Source organism: Zalophus californianus, chromosome 10, assembly GCF_009762305.2.
Source record: "Zalophus californianus isolate mZalCal1 chromosome 10, mZalCal1.pri.v2, whole genome shotgun sequence".
In the NCBI taxonomy this organism is placed as follows: Eukaryota; Metazoa; Chordata; class Mammalia; order Carnivora; family Otariidae; genus Zalophus; species Zalophus californianus.
The window spans coordinates 107,843,821-107,861,400 of NC_045604.1; the positions used below are offsets into that span (position 1 = coordinate 107,843,821).

General features: G+C 59.2%; 2 protein-coding genes across 4 annotated transcripts; one reads left to right on the forward strand and one right to left on the reverse strand.

Annotated features, from left to right (window-relative positions):
* Positions 1–395: 395 nt before the first annotated feature.
* Positions 396–13,617, reverse strand: ARPC1B (actin related protein 2/3 complex subunit 1B). 3 transcript variants are annotated; one of them, XM_035722160.1, is made up of 10 exons: positions 13,479–13,617; positions 6,119–6,200; positions 5,425–5,544; positions 4,765–4,987; positions 3,937–4,044; positions 2,949–3,155; positions 2,766–2,841; positions 1,829–2,034; positions 998–1,088; positions 396–711 (listed from the first exon to the last, which is right to left on the reverse strand). In XM_035722160.1, the coding sequence occupies exons 2-10, from the start codon at positions 6,180–6,182 to the stop codon at positions 673–675; spliced, it is 1,134 nt and encodes a 377-aa protein (XP_035578053.1). In that variant the 5' UTR covers positions 6,183–6,200; positions 13,479–13,617; the 3' UTR covers positions 396–672. The 3 variants fall into 3 exon arrangements, with proteins under 3 accessions (XP_035578053.1, XP_027466783.1, XP_027466784.1); XM_027610982.1 differs by having other exon boundaries at positions 5,425–5,529; positions 13,479–13,616; XM_027610983.2 differs by lacking the exon at positions 13,479–13,617 and adding an exon at positions 13,408–13,424 and having other exon boundaries at positions 5,425–5,529.
* On the forward strand, positions 8,095–16,990 carry LOC113932226. The gene is made up of 2 exons (XM_027610985.2): positions 8,095–12,928; positions 16,508–16,990. Exon 1 carries the CDS (start codon positions 9,042–9,044, stop codon positions 9,945–9,947), a length of 906 nt encoding a protein of 301 aa, XP_027466786.1. The 5' UTR covers positions 8,095–9,041; the 3' UTR covers positions 9,948–12,928; positions 16,508–16,990.
* The last annotated feature ends 590 nt before the right edge of the window (positions 16,991–17,580 follow it).

Below are 17,580 nucleotides of genomic sequence, written 5' to 3' on the forward strand. Positions count from 1 at the left end.
GTGTAACTCATTACCTGGCTGTGACTCAGTAATTAGGTAACAGAAGCATGTGTTACGCAGGGAAGGCCGTCTGCGTGAAATAGGAATGGGGTGGGGGGAATGGTCTAGGGAAATGATGCGCATTTATCAGAAACCAGCTGCAAACATCAAGTTGAGAAATCAGTTTCCATTAAAGCCCAGCAGCAGCCTGGAACATGCAAGCACTGGTCTGGGAATCTGACTACCGAGTGACAGGGAAGCCACCAAGGTCCAGCCTTGCCCTGGCTGGACTGCGAGGGAAAGGGGAGCAAGGAGGAGAAGGCCCTTGGGCTTCAGGATCAATTTTTCTGGTAGAGCAGAAGTAAGGAACCTGTGCCCGTGCGAACACACGCTCCTCCCAAACACAGGAGACCAGCTCTAAGATTGCTTTTTTATTACACCCACGTTGTTGCAGCTCATGACCAGCACAGTGCTTTGAGAACTTGTTTTTAACAAATGAAAGCAGCTCTTTGTAAGAAAAAGGCACCTGTTCCTTCAGTAGGTCAGAAAAGCTTCCCCTCCCCCCCACCCCCCGGCTGGAGCAGTCCCCGGGGGACCCAGACTGCTACCCTACAGACATTCAGCAAAGCAATCCTTAGCCTCCCTGACCCCCTCCCCCAGCAGCTGGGATGAGGGACACCTATGCCTCATGGGTCATTTGATCTTGAGGTCCTTCAAGGCTGATTCCAAGCTCTGGAAGGAGACAGCAGAACAGGCTGGTTCTCGGTTGTCCCCCACACACCTCACCCCCAGGGACCTGACCCCTAGCCAGCCCAGCCCCTGGCAGAGGACAGAGAACCTAGTCTTTGGAGTTGGGCAGACTGGGTTTGAATCCCAGCCCTAAAGGGAGGTGCCCCAGGGGTGCCCCTCATCTCCCCCTGCCCTCATCCCAAAGAAGTACCTTCCTCCTAGAGGAATAAAGGGGCTATCCATCGAGGAGGGCCCAGGGGAGGAAGCGCCAAGTTGGGCTAGGACTCACCTTCACGTCCCAGATGCTCATGCCGCCATCCATTCCTGTGGTGCAGAACTGGGAGCACTTGGCCTTCCCCCCGCTGAGCACCGAGATCTGGCTGCAAAGAGGAGGAGGGCTTGATGGTCCCAACTGTGGCCCTTTGCTGGACTCAGGCCTGCCCACCCTCCAGGAGCTCCCACCCGACTCCGGTGAGAAGTGCTGGGCTGTGCAGGTGGGATGCGCCTCGCAGAGAGCCGGGGAAGTGGGCCGGGAGGGGCTGCAGAGGAGGGGCTCGCGACTCTGCCTGGAGGAGCAGTAGGGAAGCCCAGGCAAATGGAAGCCGATGTGCAGAGGCCGGGCACGAATCCCACGTGTGTGGGCAATGTCCAGGGTGAGGGGAGTGTAGTAGGATGGGGGGAAAGCAAAACCGGGGGCTGGGAGGACCCGGGGGGGGCGTGCTGACGAGCCCTGAAAGCCGAGCTCAGGCGTTGGGTCTGAAAACGACACTGGACCTGATGGCCGCGGCGGGGGGTGGGTCAGGAAGTCCCACCGTACTTCTCCCCGCTTGGCTGCGGGGGGGACACCTGGGGCTGGCAGGCCTGGGGCGTCGTGGACAGTTCCTCACGCCTCATCCTGTCTCGCTGCTCAGGGAGGCGGCAGCAGGACCGTTACGGCCACGGCCCTGCCCATGGGGCTGGTGGCTCTCTGGTCGTCCCAGAGAACCATGATGGTCCCCACAGTGCCTGCGCTGCCCTCACCTGATGCTGTTGTGCCACCCAGAGGTCGCCCGCTTCCTAAGTCAGGGCCCCCCACTTTTGACACTGCTGGGAGGGGAGTCAAGGTCGGTCCTGCCCTCACCTCACACTGTTCTTATGCAGCGAGTCCAGGCCAGCGCCCGAGGCCACACTGCCCTCCGAGCTCGCCTTCTTGTCCAGGTTCTGGAAGCGCTCTCGGGCCGTCAGGCCGCGCTGCGAGCTCTGCTTGGGCACATCCAGCCGCCCGCCGAAGCTCAGCGTCCCTGTGGTGCCATCATAGGTAAACAGCACCGGGAAACAGTCGTGGCCCTACGACAGGGCAACAGGGCGGGGAGGTCACAGGAGCGTGGCCCGAGGGCGGGCACAGCGGCCCCGATCTTATGCACAGGGAAACAGGCTGGAGACAAGGCACACCAAGGGAATCTGGTGACAGGACTTGGGGTGAGCCCTGGGGAAGCCCACACCAGCCCGGAGACACAACCGGGCCCACCCTGGGTATATGGACAGGGACTGGGTGCTGGGGGGTGGTGGGATCATCTAGGGGTGGCCGCCTTCCCCTGGAAGCTCGGGGACCTTGTGCCCTGCCCAACCGGAGAATACCCCACAGCTGGACGCTTCTGTAGGCAAGGCAGGCCTGAGCCCGCCCTCACTGTCCAGGACCTGCGGGTGTTTGCTGAAGGGGGATGTGGGGGGAAGAGGGGAGACAGATCTGTGGGCAGGAGGAGAGCGGCGCCCTTCTGGATGCACGGGAGAACTGTGCTGCCCCCACACACCCACTGGCCGGTAAGACGTAAGCAGAAACCTCAGGGTCCAGGACATGATTTTCTGCCTCCCCCTTCTCCCTGCATGGCAGCTGCGGCGCATGTTGGAGACACAGCCCCCCCCGCCCCCAAATACCTGCACTGGGGCCTTGTTATAGCAGCATAAGCCAGCCCGTTCTGACCAAGGAGGAAGAGAAGGTGGGGGGAGACCAGTGGAGAGCCGATCTAACTAGCACCTCTAACTAGCACCGCTCCCCTCCCTGCCCCTCCCTGTCTCACCGCTGCCACCAGACTGTTGTCGGTGATGAAGGTCAGGGCCAGCAGCGGCAGCGTTTCAGAGGCCAGAGTCGCGACACTGAGAGAAAGCGGCGGGGGGGGGGGGGTGTCAGCCGCTCTGGCTGCTCCCAGTCTGTGCCTTGGTTGCCCCTCCCCCCCCCGCCGACCCCTGTGGCCTGTACTCACGCCATTTTCTTGTCGGCATCAGCCAGGCACACGGTGCTGTCATGGCTGACCCAGGCCATGCGGCTGCCACTGGCCGAAAAGCAGACGCCGTGCACCCAGCCACAACTACTGCTAGACTCAAACATCAGCTCCCCGAAGGGCATCTTGGAGCCCCATGGGGTGGGTGCTGGCCGCTCCTCCACCTCCTTGATGTAGGCCGAGAAGATCCTGCCAGGAGAGACCAAGAGAAACAAACCGCAGTGGCTGAGGGGGTCTGGGAGGCGCCTGGCAAGGGACTTCTCTCCCAGACTGGCCTGGTGAGGCCAGAGTGCCCAGCCGGGGGCTTGTGGTTACAGAGCTGGCTTTTTGTGACCTGCATCTTCACACTTGGACGAGTCTGGGGCTTGAGGCCAGCACGGGGTCCCTGGACAGATCAGGTGCCCACAAACCAGCTTCCCCACCCACCAACAGAGCCTCAGCCGGACATTACCCCTCTCCATGTCCAGGGGCCGCCCCTGGAGCCTGCCGGAGCCTTGTTTCCCGGGCGGCGCTTCAGAGACCCAGGCCATCTGTCTGAAGCTGGGAGCCCCTGGCGTCAGGAAGCTCATGGGTGCCAGGCCCAGAAGTAGAAACAGCCAATGGGGACTGAGGACACTACCTTCCAGGCCCGAGATAATGAGGCAGGTTTGTCTAAGCTTCTCAGTCATTTATGCCTTAGTGTGAGAAGCATACCCACTCATTGTCCTTCAGGTGAAGACAAGGAAACTGAAGGAGAGGAGGACCTAGGAAAGCCCTTGCCGACATGAAGAGGTAGCAAGGGGTATATCCTGCCAAGATTCTCCACGGGCTGTAGACAGGACCCAATGGCGACCCCTCCAAAAGCAAAGCCTCCCAGATGCTGGACTGAGGCCCCAGGTCATCCTGCTGGTGGCAGAGCTGGTCTGGAAGGCAGGGCGTGGGGCTCCCTCCACCCTAGTTCCCCTGCTGATGTCAGGGGCCCCCCGCTCACCTGCACTTGAAGTCACAGGAGCCTGCGGCCAGGAGCACGTTGTTGGGGTGCCAGTCCAGGCTGAGGACAGTGGAACGAATGGGCTTCTTGATGTGCTTGCACACCCACCTGGATACATGGACAGGTAGAGGGGATGGGGACCAGCACTCTCAGCACCCAAGGCCTCAGTGCCCCAAGGCCTCTACCTTCCCATGGGGCCCTGCAGACCCCCCAGAGTCCCCAGAGGGAGAGGCCCGGGCACTCCTGGCCCACAGGCCTCTCAGGGCCTGGATCAGGCCAGTGGGGAGCAGGGTCCCCTCCAGCTGGGAACTCTATCCCCGGTGGCCTTTAAACCTCACGACAAGCCTGGGGTAGGCTGTCACACAGCAGCTAACTGGCCAGGGTGGAATTCGATCTCAGGTCCCCCAGACGCCAGCCTAGCCTCTGCCCTCAGGGACCCAGGAGAAAAAAGCAAGACAGGCTAGACATCTCCGACAAGTGACCTGACCTCAGGGCGACTTACTTTGCTCATCTGAAAAGTGGGGACAACAGACGCCCAGTCCAGAGGGCTGTCAGGGGGTCCATGTGAGTGTGTGTGCAGGGCTTTAGGCAATGCTCACAGAGGCGGTCCTGGGGTGATCTGTGCCCTTAGTTCCCAGACAGGGCTGTGGGAGTGCCCGGCACCTCACCTACAAGGTCCAGAGAGGACGTACTTCCCCAGGGTCTTGTGAACAGGGCTCCTGACACCCCGTCCAGTGCTCTCTGGGACACTAGTCCCACCACCTTTTGGTCTGCAGCCCCGGGGTCCATCCCAACCCACTCTGACCCTGACCCTGCCCAGGCACCCACCAGTCATTTTCCTGCTCAAAATAGCAGATGGAGATGACACGGGAGCCACTACCCACAGCGAACTTGTTCTCCTGGGGGGCCCAGCGCACACAGCGAGCAGCCCGGTTGATCCTCAGGATGACGAGGGTGGGTTTCCACGTGCGGCCCTTGAGCGTCCACACGTAGGCATTGCGGTCTGTGCCACAGGTCACGATTCGGTTACTCTCGGGGGCCCAATCGATGCCTGTGGGATGGGGACGAAACAGGCTGAAGCCATCCAAGCAGAAAGGCTCTCTGGCATCCATGTAGGGGAGGGGCTTGAGGCCACAATTTGGATGCAAGCTGCTCCAGGGGGTGCCACTTAGAACAAATACTGAGAGTGTTAACGTCTCTCCAAAATATCACCAAACGTGCTGGAAAGCCAAGAGACAGAAAAGAAATGGGTCCTTGGTAATGCCGAACTGAGCTGCTGGATCAAGCCTTCCCTGAAGCCCAAAACCTCTTCAGTTTTTCAGCAACATGAGCCAACATGAGTCAACATGATCCCTTTGTAACTTGAGCCAGTTTGAATTAGGGTTGTGTTACTTGCGACCCAAACTATCATACCTAACACAGTGGATTGGGTGGCCCTGCGCCATCCCATCTCCTTTCCAGAGAGTGATCCCAGTCAGCCTGACGTACCTGTCACCTGCCCATTGTGCTCCTTGAGCTCATGCACCTTGACCCACTTGGCCCCGCTCTTCTCATAGATGTGCACCTCGTGGTTGTTGGGGCAGATGGCAATCTCTGCAGGAGAGAAGGCTGGGGGTAGGGAGTGGGAGGAGGTGTGCGTGCCCAGGCTCCCCCTTCCCTCAAGACCCCTCTCCCAGGAGCACCCTTCACCCCTCTGCCTTGGCGCGGGGCTCCCTGAAGCACCTTGCAACCCCTCCCCTGGGACTAGCCATCCTTCACCTGCACCCGTAGGCACCCCCACAGCAGTCTTCTGCCCTCTGCTCCCAACTCCGGCCCTGGGCTCCTTGCTGCTCCAGACAGTGCCACGATCTCCTGCCGCTGGACCTTGGCATGGCCGGCTCCCTCACCTCCTCCAAAGCACCTCCCTGGCCACCTTTTCCAAACCATCCCCTCTGCCTCCAGTGCTTTCCCTCCTCCTGCGTGTTTCCCTCCCCAGCGGCACCTGCAGCAGGGCCCCCTGGCTGGCTGCCCCGCGTGTGCCCAGAGCTCGTCCATCCCCTCTTCCACACTGGCGACCGGAGGTGGAGGAGGGGGACAGCCAGCCCTCAGAGCCCACGGTCCAGGGCGCCTGGCCGGTTTACCGCCTGTACGCACTCCGGGGGCTCCCGCATTCCCCCTGCCATCCTGTGGCAGCGGCACTCACGGGTGCGGTCCTTGTTCCAGGCGTGGCAGCTGATGGGTTCCACCAGGAAGCTGTGGTAGGCCATGGCCGCTCAATTCCTGTGCTGGAGAGGGGAAGGGACCCCCAGTCAGCCCCGCCTCTGATCCCAGAAGAGGCCCCAGCCGACCTCGTGGGAGGGCAGCGGGGGCCAGCCTGGCCTCCCCGTGAGTGGGGTGTGCTGAGCCTGTGTCGCTCATCATCTGTGCCTCAGTTTCCTCAAGGGTAGAGGGCCCCCTCCCCTGCAGAAGGATAGAGTGAGGGGTGCCTGGGTGGCTCAGTCGGTGAAGCATCTGCCTTCAGCTCGGGTCGTGATCCCGGGGTCCTGGGATCGAGCCCCGCATCGGGCTCCCTGCTCTGCGGGAAGCCTGCTTCTACGCCTCCCTCTGCCCCTCCCACTAACTCGTGCTCGCTCTCTCAAATAAAGAAAACCTTAAAAAAAAAAGATGGGTTGAGGATGAAATGAGCGTTGTACCCAGCACACAACAGGCAGCCTTCCACGCCCGGAGCTCTGGTTTTCGGGAGAGGGAGGGGAGGTAGCCGGTCTGCAGGGGCCTGCAGGTGGGGGCACGGACCGACACACAGACACATCCCATCCTCGTCCAGAAAAGCCACTCGCTGTTCCTTCCACAGGAAGGGCAGGACGGGGCCCCGAGTGGCTGGCTGGACTGTGGGGGTGAAGGCGAGTACAGAAGGCAGCTGGGGGCACCCCCAGGACTGGGCCCAGCCCAGACTGCAGCTTCCCAGCCTCCTCCCCTGCCGCTGAGCTTCCGAGATGCCCCTGAGTCCGAGGCGGGGTGGGCTACACACCACAGTGGGTGACAGGCAGTCCCTTCGCCCCCTCGACCCCGTGCCCAGCTCTGCCCACCCCTGTTCCTTTTGGCAGAGTCCTCCTCATCTGGAAAGACCCAAAGTGAACAGCGCTTCCTCAAACCCATGCTCTCCCCACTGCCCCACTCAGCCGCGGGGCCTGTGGCGGAGCCAGGCTGCACGCTTGCCCACGGTGACCGACCCTGGGCACATGGCTCACCCCTCCAAACCTCAATGTCCAACCTGCACAATGGGAACAGGCGTACTGCCCCCAGAGCCATTGAGAGGGTAAAATAAGACCATTAAGCCACACCTGGCACATAGTAGGTGTTCAGGAGACGCAGCTCCCACGGGGTAACATCCAGCCACGACCCACCTGAGTGGGAATCCGTCTCCCCGGGGAGCCCCGCGGCTGATCCCAAGGCCCACGGGCCTCAGGCCTCTGCACTGGCTGTTCCCCCGGCCCCCGGAGCTCTTCCTCTGGGGGGCCTGCATGGCGAGCCCAGGCTGCTGCCCTTCAAGTCCATGTTCCAAGGCCACCTCAGCCACGCCCTCTCTGACCGCTGTTTGCAGCTTCAGCCACCGGCCCCTACCCCAGTGCTCCCTATTCCCGACGGAAGTTTCCCCGCAGAGAATCATCACCGAGCCTTCGTTACGCGGTTCTCATTCACAGCACCTGTGGTGCCCCCGCCCCCCCCCCCCCCCCCCCCCCCGCCCCGAGCTGGGACTTCCAGAGCTGGATGCACACAGTTCTCACGGGTCTTGTCCACACTGCTTTCCCCAGTGCCTGGGTGCTTGGCACGTAGTTGGTGCTCCTTAAGTACGTGAGGAAGCCAGCTGTATACTGTCACTAGTACCCAGCAGAGGAAGTTCTTTATTAAAAATTAAAACGGGCGCCTGGGTGGCTCAGCTGGTTAAGCGTCTGCCTTCGGCTCAGGTCATGATCCCAGTGCCCTGGGATCGAGTCCCGCATCGGGCTCCTTGCTCAGCGGGGAGCCTGCTTCTCCCTCTGCCTCTGTCCCTCCCTCCGCTTGTGCTCACTCACTCTGATTTAAAAAGAAAAAAAAAATTAAAAACAAAAATAAAACTACTGAGATGCCTGGCTGGCTGAGTCGGTAGAGCATACAACTCCTGAACTTGGCGTTGTGAGTTCAAGCCCCATGTTGGGTGTAGAGAGGACTTAAAATCTTAAAAAAAAAAAAAAAAAAAAAAAACCCAAAACCAAAAAACCACCACCCAACATTTCCTGAATGCTCCTTACTTGCTAGCTCTAAGCAGTCCAGGCATTTTTTTTTTAATTCCAGTAGCGTTCACACAGTGTTCTCTTAGTTTCAGATGTAGAGCATAGTGACTCAATTCTATACGTTACTCAGCGCTCCTCAAGATGTGTGCTTAGTCCCCTTCACCTGTTTCACCCATCCCCCCACCCCAGGTGTTCTTGACTTTAGTGCTCAGAGGCCACAGCCCCAGATGACAGACGCAGAGGTGGAGGTTCAGCGAGGGGAAGCTACCTGCCCAGTCGCACCTGGCAGGTGTCACCAGGAACCCGCTGGCAGGTTTGCAGCCCATGGACTGGGCTAAAGGAAGGCTTCTCCCCAGCTCTGGGCCTGAGCCCTGAACACCCCAGGAAACTAGTGGGCACCTATCAGGCCCCTCAGGAGAATGGCCACCTGTTCAGGCTGAGCTTACCCACGTGGCTGAGCCAGAGGCCCTGCTGGAAGGCACAGCATGGAGTTGGGGCCCAGCCGCTAGAGACAGACGGGCTGCATGTAGCCCACTGTCCCTCAGGAAATCGAGGGCTCAGCGACTGGCCTGCCCCAGGCGGCACCACAAATCCTGCCGGGCCTGGCTTCCTGACCCCCAGCTCACCACCTTGGAGGCCCTGCTCCTCCTGCACTCCCCAGATGCAAAACCTGTTTTTATTTACAGCAGGAAGCTCTGGAAGGTTCCTGGGGCAGCCCAGGTCTCACGGACACACAGACACACATACAGGGACAGGGTAGGGACATGCCTGGAGCAGCGCACCAAGTGGGTTCTCGATCAGCACTGCTGAGGAAGACAAAGCTGATACACCTGCTCAGGCCACACACGCTCATGCATGTTCAACCTTGCACGCACACACACAAGCACACTGCTACCATATGCTCACACGTGTTCAGTCTTGCACCCAGTGTTCAGCCTTGCATGCTCCCACGTGTCCAGTCTTGCACACGCACACACAAGCACACTGCTCCCACGTGCTCACGTGTCCAGTCTTGCACACACACACTGCTCCCACATGCTCACAAGTGTCCAGCCTTGCACGCTCACACGTGTTCAGCCTTGCACACACACAAGCACACTGCTCCCACATGCTCCCACGTGCTCAGCCTTGCACACACACAAGCACACTGCTCCCACATGCTCACAAGTGTCCAGCCTTGCACGCTCACACGTCACTAGCCTTGTACATGCACATACAAGCACATTGCTCCCACATGGCTCTTCCCCAGCCTCTCCTTATAAGGCCTCTCTGTGGAAGGCAAAGGCCCCGGAAGTGGCGCTTTGGGGCCCTCAGCTCAGGTCAGCAGGCCTGATGGGGACTTCCCCCAGCACTTCCGGTGCCGCTGGGTGGGGTCAGCACGGGCATCCAGCTTGGCGGGAGCACTTCATCACCATCCACACTGCAGACGACAAGACAAGACGAAGCAGAGGGAGGACCAGGCCTATCTATGCTAATCTGCCCACCCCCATTTTCCAAGGTCGCCAGTGGGGCCGAGCCGGGTGCTTGTTGGCCGCTGTGGAGGCCAATCCCCCCACCACCCCTTCAGCCCCGGTGGCCCAGAGGAAGAAGCCCCAGGGCTACAGCCCTGAGGGTCTCTGGGCCCACCGCTGGTCTGCAGAATGCCAACTTCCCAGCTCCAACTGTCCCAGACTGTGTGACTGGGCGTCTCTGCCTCTTGCAGGGTCTTGGCAAGAGCATCTAGACCCGGGGGCCCAGGCTGCAAAAGCCTGTCTAGCATGATGTTCCAGAGTTCCCGGCTGTGCGTGCTGCTGAAGACAGCAGCTCTCATACTAGTAACACAGCCAAGAGGACTTGGGGAGCCCTGACCATTGTTCCCTGGGACCCAAACAAAGGTCCTCAAGCGGGAGAGGAAGGGGCTGATAAACATGACTACAGGCTGGGGGGAGGCTCAGAACACAGCTATCAGCCAATCACCGTTAGCATGAATTCAGACAGAAATACTCATAGTATGCTGCATTAACTAACACCTTAAAGGGGCTGGGGAGTAGATCTGGGGGAAGGGGGTGGGAGGGCAGAGGTGCGTTTTCCCGTTTTCATAACTTCTGCAAAGCAACTAAAACCAGCAGGGCCTCAGCAGTGACTCCCAGCCCCCAAGTTAGCAATGAGGAAGTGGTAACCCAGACAGGGAAGTAGCTTCTCTGGCCACTGTCGCCTCAGGGCTACATCCTCCTAGAGGAGAATCACTGGATTGTTCTCGGCGGTCAGACTGGCCACCCTGCCACGGGAACTCTGACGTCATCGTTCCCAGGAAAACCTCCAGGGGACCTGGGCTAGGACCCACCGCCAACCAGTCACCCTAAAGAATACCAACTAGAGTTGCTTTGCCCAAGGGTGTCGACAACACAGTGCCTCAGCAATGGCTCCCGGGGGGGAGACAAAGTCAGGCTGAGGCCATGGCCTCCGAACACCCACCCACTTGTCACTGTGCCTCTGTGAGCCAGCACCGTGGGACCACTGGACTGTCGGGGTCAGAGGGAGGGAGGAAGGGGCTCTGGGGACGGTATTGGGACTAGGAGTCCATGTGCAGTGATCTGCGCCTCATTACCCCAGAAACAGAGGCTGGGGGAGTGTGGGCCAAACGCGGAGCCCCCCCTGGCTGGCTCCCCTCTGCCAGCCTAAAGCCAGGATCTCCGTGTTCCTAGTCACCCTTCCCCTGCATCCTTCCAGCACACAGTGAACACTCAGTATGAACGGGCTGGAGGTCACCCAGGGCTGGGGCTGGGAGAGCACAGGGAAGGGTGGCCTGAGGTCTGGGAGGGAGTTTGGGTCTCCAAGGTAGGGAGTGGGTTTCCCTCCAGGGGGTGCCAGAGACCCCGCACTGGGATATGGAGGAGGTAAGCGCCCTAGGGGCAGGGTATGTGCTTTGTCCACCCAGGTTATCTCCCCACCAACTAGAGTGCCTGGCACGTAATAGGTGCTCAATAATAGTTCTTAAATGTGGTTGCAGGAATCCCATCCTTCTCTTTAGGAGATGGGCTACAAGAAATGAATATGTTTTATTATCTCAGTGGCCTATGTATGCAATTTGTACATATTTACTGGGGACTACGTGCTCAGTTGGTTTTTTTTTTTTTTTTTCCTTCCTGATTAGGGTCAATGATTAGCAAAGGTTGGAAACCTGAAATCTAGAAGGTCCTCTCTCAGCATTTGGGAAGAACTCAGCTCCCCTCCAAAGCAGAGCAAGCCAGGTGAAGCCTGGCTCAGCGCTCCTTCCTTTTACGGTGCTGGGGTCAAATTCTGACTCTCTCCATACTGGCTGGATGCCCCCAGCCAATGCTTCCTTCACATCTCGATCAGAAAAGGTTGGGACTGAACAAGGTACCGGCTGTAGGTTCCTTATTGCTTTCAGAGAAACTTGGCCAAGGTCCTCTGAAGCCAGAGGTTTGGCTGTATCTGAGACTAAGCCAGGCAGGAGCAGTCTGGAGCAAGATCCTGGCCCTACAGGCACTCAGGGAAGTCCCCACCCAGCTCAGAAGCTCCAGGGAGCTGCCAGCAAGCCATTTTGCACACGTGCTAAGCAGTTACTCAACTTCCTGTTGTGGATGGAGTAGCCCTTGCCACCCCAGACAGACCAGCTAATACCTCCTCCCCAGGTCTGCTCCCGAAGTCTTCTAAACCAGGCAAAAATCAAGTCACGAAACATAAATGAAAACAATCATAGAATGGCACCATTAAAGCTTACTAATAAAGCAATCCAAACAAAACAAACTCCAAAAACACATAAAACTCAATGTTGGCAGGGCTGTGGAGAAACTCTCATTTGCTGCTAATTTGTTTAGCCTTTCTGAAGAGCAGCGCAGTAACAATTCAACAACTGGGTCGGAACAAGCAGAATAACACCAACAGGAACCTAAAAATTAACACTCTTTGGTGGCATAAATTCATTCTGGTGCTAAGAAAATAACCACTTTTTTTTTTTCTTTAAGCAAACATGTTCTTAATAACCCCCCTTTAGAATGGTGGAAGGGTGGAAAAATCCAGAGGACTACAAATATGGCAAGAGTGAATTCTGACACTAACATGTGGGGATACCATTTAACTATTTGAGAGGACGTATGCACAGAGACACACATAAACTACCTTTATCGGCATCTTTAAATGCCCAATATTTTTAACCAAGACCCTTGAAAGCAAGCCTAAAAAGTTTTGTGGGTTTTTTTTCTTTAAACCTTCATTTTGTACAGAAGGAAACAGACTCAGACAAAAAGTCAAGATTTACTCAAAGCCACACAGCTCCTACATGGCCCCGTTTGGGATTCTGACCCCAAATCTCTGAGGTTGGCACCATCCAGACACTTTGATAAATGTGGGCAGGCCTTATACTGGTAGTGGCAACAGTAAGAGCACACACCTGTACTCTGTGTGTGCTTCCACACATGATCCCACGGAAGCCTCAGGACGTCCCCATTTTACAGATAAGATAGGTTGAGGTCCGGGGAAGTTAGGTGGCTTGCTAAGGTCATCAGCCAGTGATGGAAGCTGGCACTCTTACCCCGGTCCCGGGGAACGGGTGCCCTTAACAGGCGCGGGGGGTCCGGGGACAGCCTGGAAGAACCCCGGCAGAGCCTCCGGCTCCGTCCCCGCGCTAGGCTGGCTACGGGGCTTCTTAGTGTTACTGTCACCGCCCAGGGCGGGCCCGCTGCTCTCCCACCGCCGGCCAAGGAGGGGCCGCTCAGTCCGGCGTCCGGGACCCCCTCCCGGTGAGGACCGCGGACCCGGGCCCCAGGGGCAGGGGCTGGGCGGGAGGGGGGGGAGGTTCTCTCCATGCGGGGGGGGGAGGGAGGGGCAAGGTGGGCGGGGGCGCCAGCTCATTTCCCGGCCGTAGCAACCCGGAAGGCTGGAAGATGGAGGGGAAGTGACTGGGCGTGGGGCCCTCGCGGCCCGAAATAGCGGGGGGCACCGATCGCGGGGCAGGGGCAGGAAGGGGTAGACCCGGGCGACGGGGGGGGCGGGGGGGAGGCCGGGGCCGCCCCGAGGGCGCCGGGGGCAGGGAGCCCTGCATTTCCTTCGCCCGGAGGGGGCCGCCCGCCGACCCACCCCGGGCCCGGCCCGCCATCCCCTGGTCCCCTCACCTCCAGGCGACCCCACACACCTGGCAAGCCCCCAGCCCTGTGTCCCTTCACCCAGGCAACCCTCTCCCCACGCCCCCACGTCTGCGGGCGTCCCGCACCCTCCTCACCTGCATGCAACTCTCCGCCCTCTCCCCTCCGGGCGCCCCCTCCCCTCCGGAGGGTCCCCCAGCCCCCTCACCTCGGGGCGCCCCGGCCGCGGACTCTGGGCAGTCGACGCGCCGAACCGGCTCTGGGCCCCGCGCGGCGCCGCAGCCACTTCCTCGTGGGCGGGGGGCGGGGCCTCCCAGCCTCAGCCCCGCGGGGACGGGGGCGGCGACCCGGGTGGCGGCGGCCGCGAGATCCCAGGCCCCGCCCACCCAGCCGGGGTGGGGGCTGCGCGGAGCCCAGGCGCCCAGAAATCAGCCGCGACCACTCCTCGTAACTTTACGCGTGGGGAAACTGAGGCTCCGAGAGGCGCCCAGGCGGAGCAGCAGCTGGGCGGGGCGCGCACGTCCCCGCCGCCGCGAGAGCGCCCTCTCCATCCTCCCTCCGCGAGCTGATACCCTCGGGGCGCAAAAACAGTGCAGGCCCGGAGCCGGCTGCGGGCAGGAAGGCGAGGCGAGGCTGCCCTCCCGCCCTCGCTGCAAAACGCGCCCGGGGCAGGGCTGCCCGCTAGCCTCTCGCAGCGACTCTGGCTGGCCGCGCTCGTTCTCTCCATGAGGACTCCTTGCCCTTTGATTCCGCTGCGGTCCACTTCTCGCTTTTAAGTTGCCTGGTGGCCTTGCAGCCACGTGAATTTCCCCAGGGGTCTTTCTGTCCTTAGCCTCTGCCTCATCAGTGGAGATGTGGCCAGGTGGCGGGGCAGATGGGGGAGACCCTGGTGAAGGCCCTGCTGTGCCCTCTCAGCCGGTCAGACCCCTCCCCAGGAGTCCTCTCTTCCAGGGTCAGCCAGGCCACCGGCAGCGGATGGGGCGCGGGGCCCTCCCGGACTCAGAAGGTCTGGGGCCAGACTCCTCCCACCCTGACCGGTCTCGGGGCTGTGACACATGCTGTTCTTTCTGCCTGGAACACTGTTCCCACCCTGTCCCCACCTGGCCAACTTCAGTTTATCCTGCAGGACGTGTCTCTTAGCTCACTGTGTCTACAACCCCCACTGGAGGTGTCCGCCGGACTCCCAGCAGGACCCTGCGCTCACCCATTCCGGCTCCTGTTACACGGAGTTCTTCCTCCGTGGGGGTGGTGGAGAGGAGGACATGGGTCCGAACATGGCAGCTCCTCCAGGAGCGAGCGAGCTTCAGCTGCAGCTTGTGGGACTACCAGCCTTCCTGGCTCCAGGAGACACTGCGGGGCTGTCACCAGCCCTCCCATCTAGCCGTGGAGAAAATCCCAGAGACATGACCAGCACCCTGGTCAAACTCTTAACTGGTCAGCTCCAGCCGGACCTGATTCCAGAGGTTTCTGGACCAGTGAGCCAAAGACTTGACTTCTTCAGCTGGCTGGAGTTGAAACTTTGTTACCCATTGCTATAAGCACCCTGACAAATAGGAAGCCTGAGGATTCCTCCTCCCCAGGCCCTGGGGTGGAGATGTTGCACTCCCCCCTTCTCAGGCTTCCAAGAATCGCAGCTATACACCCAGGCTGACTTCCGGGTTGGCTGACTTGCAGGAGGGCAGTCCTTTGGGGGCTGGTGCAATATCCTCAGGTCCTCAAGGTTCTTTCCGGCTTTCTGTTCCTACCTCCTGGCTGCACTGGCCTTGCTGCCTCCTGGTCACAAGAGGGCAGCCTAGCTCCAGACATCTGGACTCTGGACGTGGTGGGCTGGCCCCGGCAGTGGGGAGGGAGACCAGGGAGGAAAAATCTTTCCCGAAACACCCAGTCTGATCTCCTTGTGTCTCAGCGTGTGCCCACCTCGACATGGGGACCATGGGTCACTCTCCCTGAGATAAAGGGATTGCCACCTGATCCCTGTGAGGAGGAGGAGGAGAAACCCCTGTGTCTCCCTAACCAGGCCACACCTGCCTGTGAGGTGGACAAAGCCCAGGGGGCCCAGAACATGCTTAGCATCTCATATCCCCGGGCCGGGATGGGGGCGGCACCTGTTACACACCCCCTTCCAAGCCACATGGTTTTGTATCAGTTTGATTGGACACTACAGCGAAACCCCCGAAGGTATAGTTGGAAGGGTCCCCTCCTGTCCGTTTCCGTCACCTCACCCTGCCCCTGAGCCCGGGCTGACTCACCTGGGCTTGCTCACCAGGCATCTCCACTCCCGGCCCTCGCCCAGCAGGGGGCGTGCTTAGCGGTTACCGCGGGCGCTCTCCACCTTGCCTGGGGCTCCAACGCACAATCCCAAATGCAAGAGTCGCTTGCTCCACGGACTGAGCCAGCCAGCCCGCCAGCCAGCCCCCCACCCCCACCCCGGACTTGTTTTGTCATCTTTAAAATGTGACAGTAGGTTTCAACCCTGTAGGGTTGTTGCGAGTAGTTAACGCCTATCAGTCGCGTTCCTTGGTGCGGGGTCCAGTAGCTATTCTCAGGTAGTGCGTCAAAGGTGTGGCTATGGCACCTTTCCTGGGATCCCGCAGGTGAATGAAGTAACGGTGGTGGCTTTCCAACCTTCTTTTTTTTGTCAGAGAGAGAGAGAGAGAGAGCGAGCACGCGCACAGGCAGGGGGAGCGGGAGAGGGGGAAGCAGGCTCCTCACCGAGCAGGGAGCCCGATGCGGGGCTCGATCCCAGGACCCTGGGATCACGACCTGAGCCGAAGGCAGACGCTTAACCGACTGAGCCACCCAGGCGCCCCTTTCCAGCTTCTTCTGGGCACGCCCCACAGTGATGTATATACTGTGACCCCGAACACACCCCCACGTATATCCGAACCCTGGGTATCGTGACGCCCCCTTACTGCTATGCCAAATGTTCTTTTCTTGTTTCAGTTTTTCAAATGCCAATCATGACCTACGAAATTGATTTTCACAACCACGAATGGGCTCTGACCCGCAATTTGGGAAAAACTGTTCTAGACCCTGTATCTCTTCCTTTTTCTGAATTGACAGCGTATGTATTAGTTTTCTATTGCTGCTGTAGCAACTTGCCACAAACAGGGCAGCTGAAAAAAACGCAGATGTGTTCTCTTACGTTTCTGGAGGTCAAAGTCCCCGGTCTCGGTGCGCAGTGTGGCGTTCCTTCCGGAGGCTCCAGGGGAGACCTTGTTTCCTTGTCTTTTCCAGCGTCCAGAGGCCGCCTGTGTTCCTTGGCTCTGAGGCCCAGCGGCACCCCACCCGCGGCCCCCTCTCGGATTCACCTGCCTGCCTCCCTCATAAGGATCCCTGGGATTACAGGGGGCCCACTGGATAATCCAGACTCCTCCTCCTCTTTAACCTAATTACATCGGCAAAGTTCATGGTTCTGGGGATTAGGGCATGGACACCTTGGGGGGGGCATTATTCTACCTAGTGCACCCGGTATTTAAATTATACATGTATAAATAAATAACCTAACCTTATAATTTATATACTTTTCTACTCGGGACCTGAGTCCACACAGGGTAGCTCACGTCTTGGCCACACTGCAGGCGCTGAGGGAAACCCTGACCCTCCACATCATTGCCTGCAGAGTTGGGCACATTTGGGAGCTAAGCCACTTGTGTGATGGCCGTTGGGCCAAACCGAGAGTCGCCTAAGCAATCAGTCTAGGTTCTGAGGCTGAATATTCTCGGAATATTCCGGAAAGAACTATTGGATTTTTCTTTGGTTAGCAAGATCCTTTACACACTGCTTCCCACTCTACCACACTGTTATTAAGGGTCTCCAGGGCCTGTAATAGGGCCGGTGCCAAGCCTAAAAGTGAACCTCGGCTTTACTGAGTAACTAACAGGAATTAGTTTTGTTTTTTAAGATTTTATTTATTTCAGAGAGAGAGAGAGAGAGAGAGAGAGAGGGCGCGCGAGAGAGCACAAGCCGGGGGGAGGGCCAGAGGGAGAGGGAGCAGCAGACTCCCCACGGAGCAGGGAGCCCGATGCGGGGCTGGATCCCAGGACCCCGGGATCATGACCTGAGCTGAAGGCAGAGGCTTAACCGACTGAGCCACCCGGGCGCCCCTACTAACCGTTTTTACTGCCTTTTTACAGCTGAGGATACGGAGGCTCAGTGATGTTAACTAGATTACTCAGGGTCACACAACTTGGCACAACTATAACCTGACATCAAAGCCCAAAGCCTTGAATCCAAGGGCTCTGGCAGTCACCCAGAGCCCCCCCCCCCCCCCCACCGATAGGCAGTTATTGTGGCCCCGGGCCAGGCAG

Coding starts and splice junctions, on each gene's coding strand:
- ARPC1B (XM_035722160.1), bottom strand. CDS start 6,182: ATGGCCTACCACAGCTTCCTGGTGGAACCCATCAGCTGCCACGCCTGG. Junction 4,045..4,764: donor TTTGAGCAGGAAAATGACTG/GTGGGTGCCTGG, acceptor CCATGTATCCAG/GTGGGTGTGCAAGCACATCA. Junction 2,035..2,765: donor ACAACAGTCTGGTGGCAGCG/GTGAGACAGGGA, acceptor GCCCTGTCGTAG/GGCCACGACTGTTTCCCGGT.
- LOC113932226 (XM_027610985.2), top strand. CDS start 9,042: ATGTTCAACCTTGCACGCACACACACAAGCACACTGCTACCATATGCT.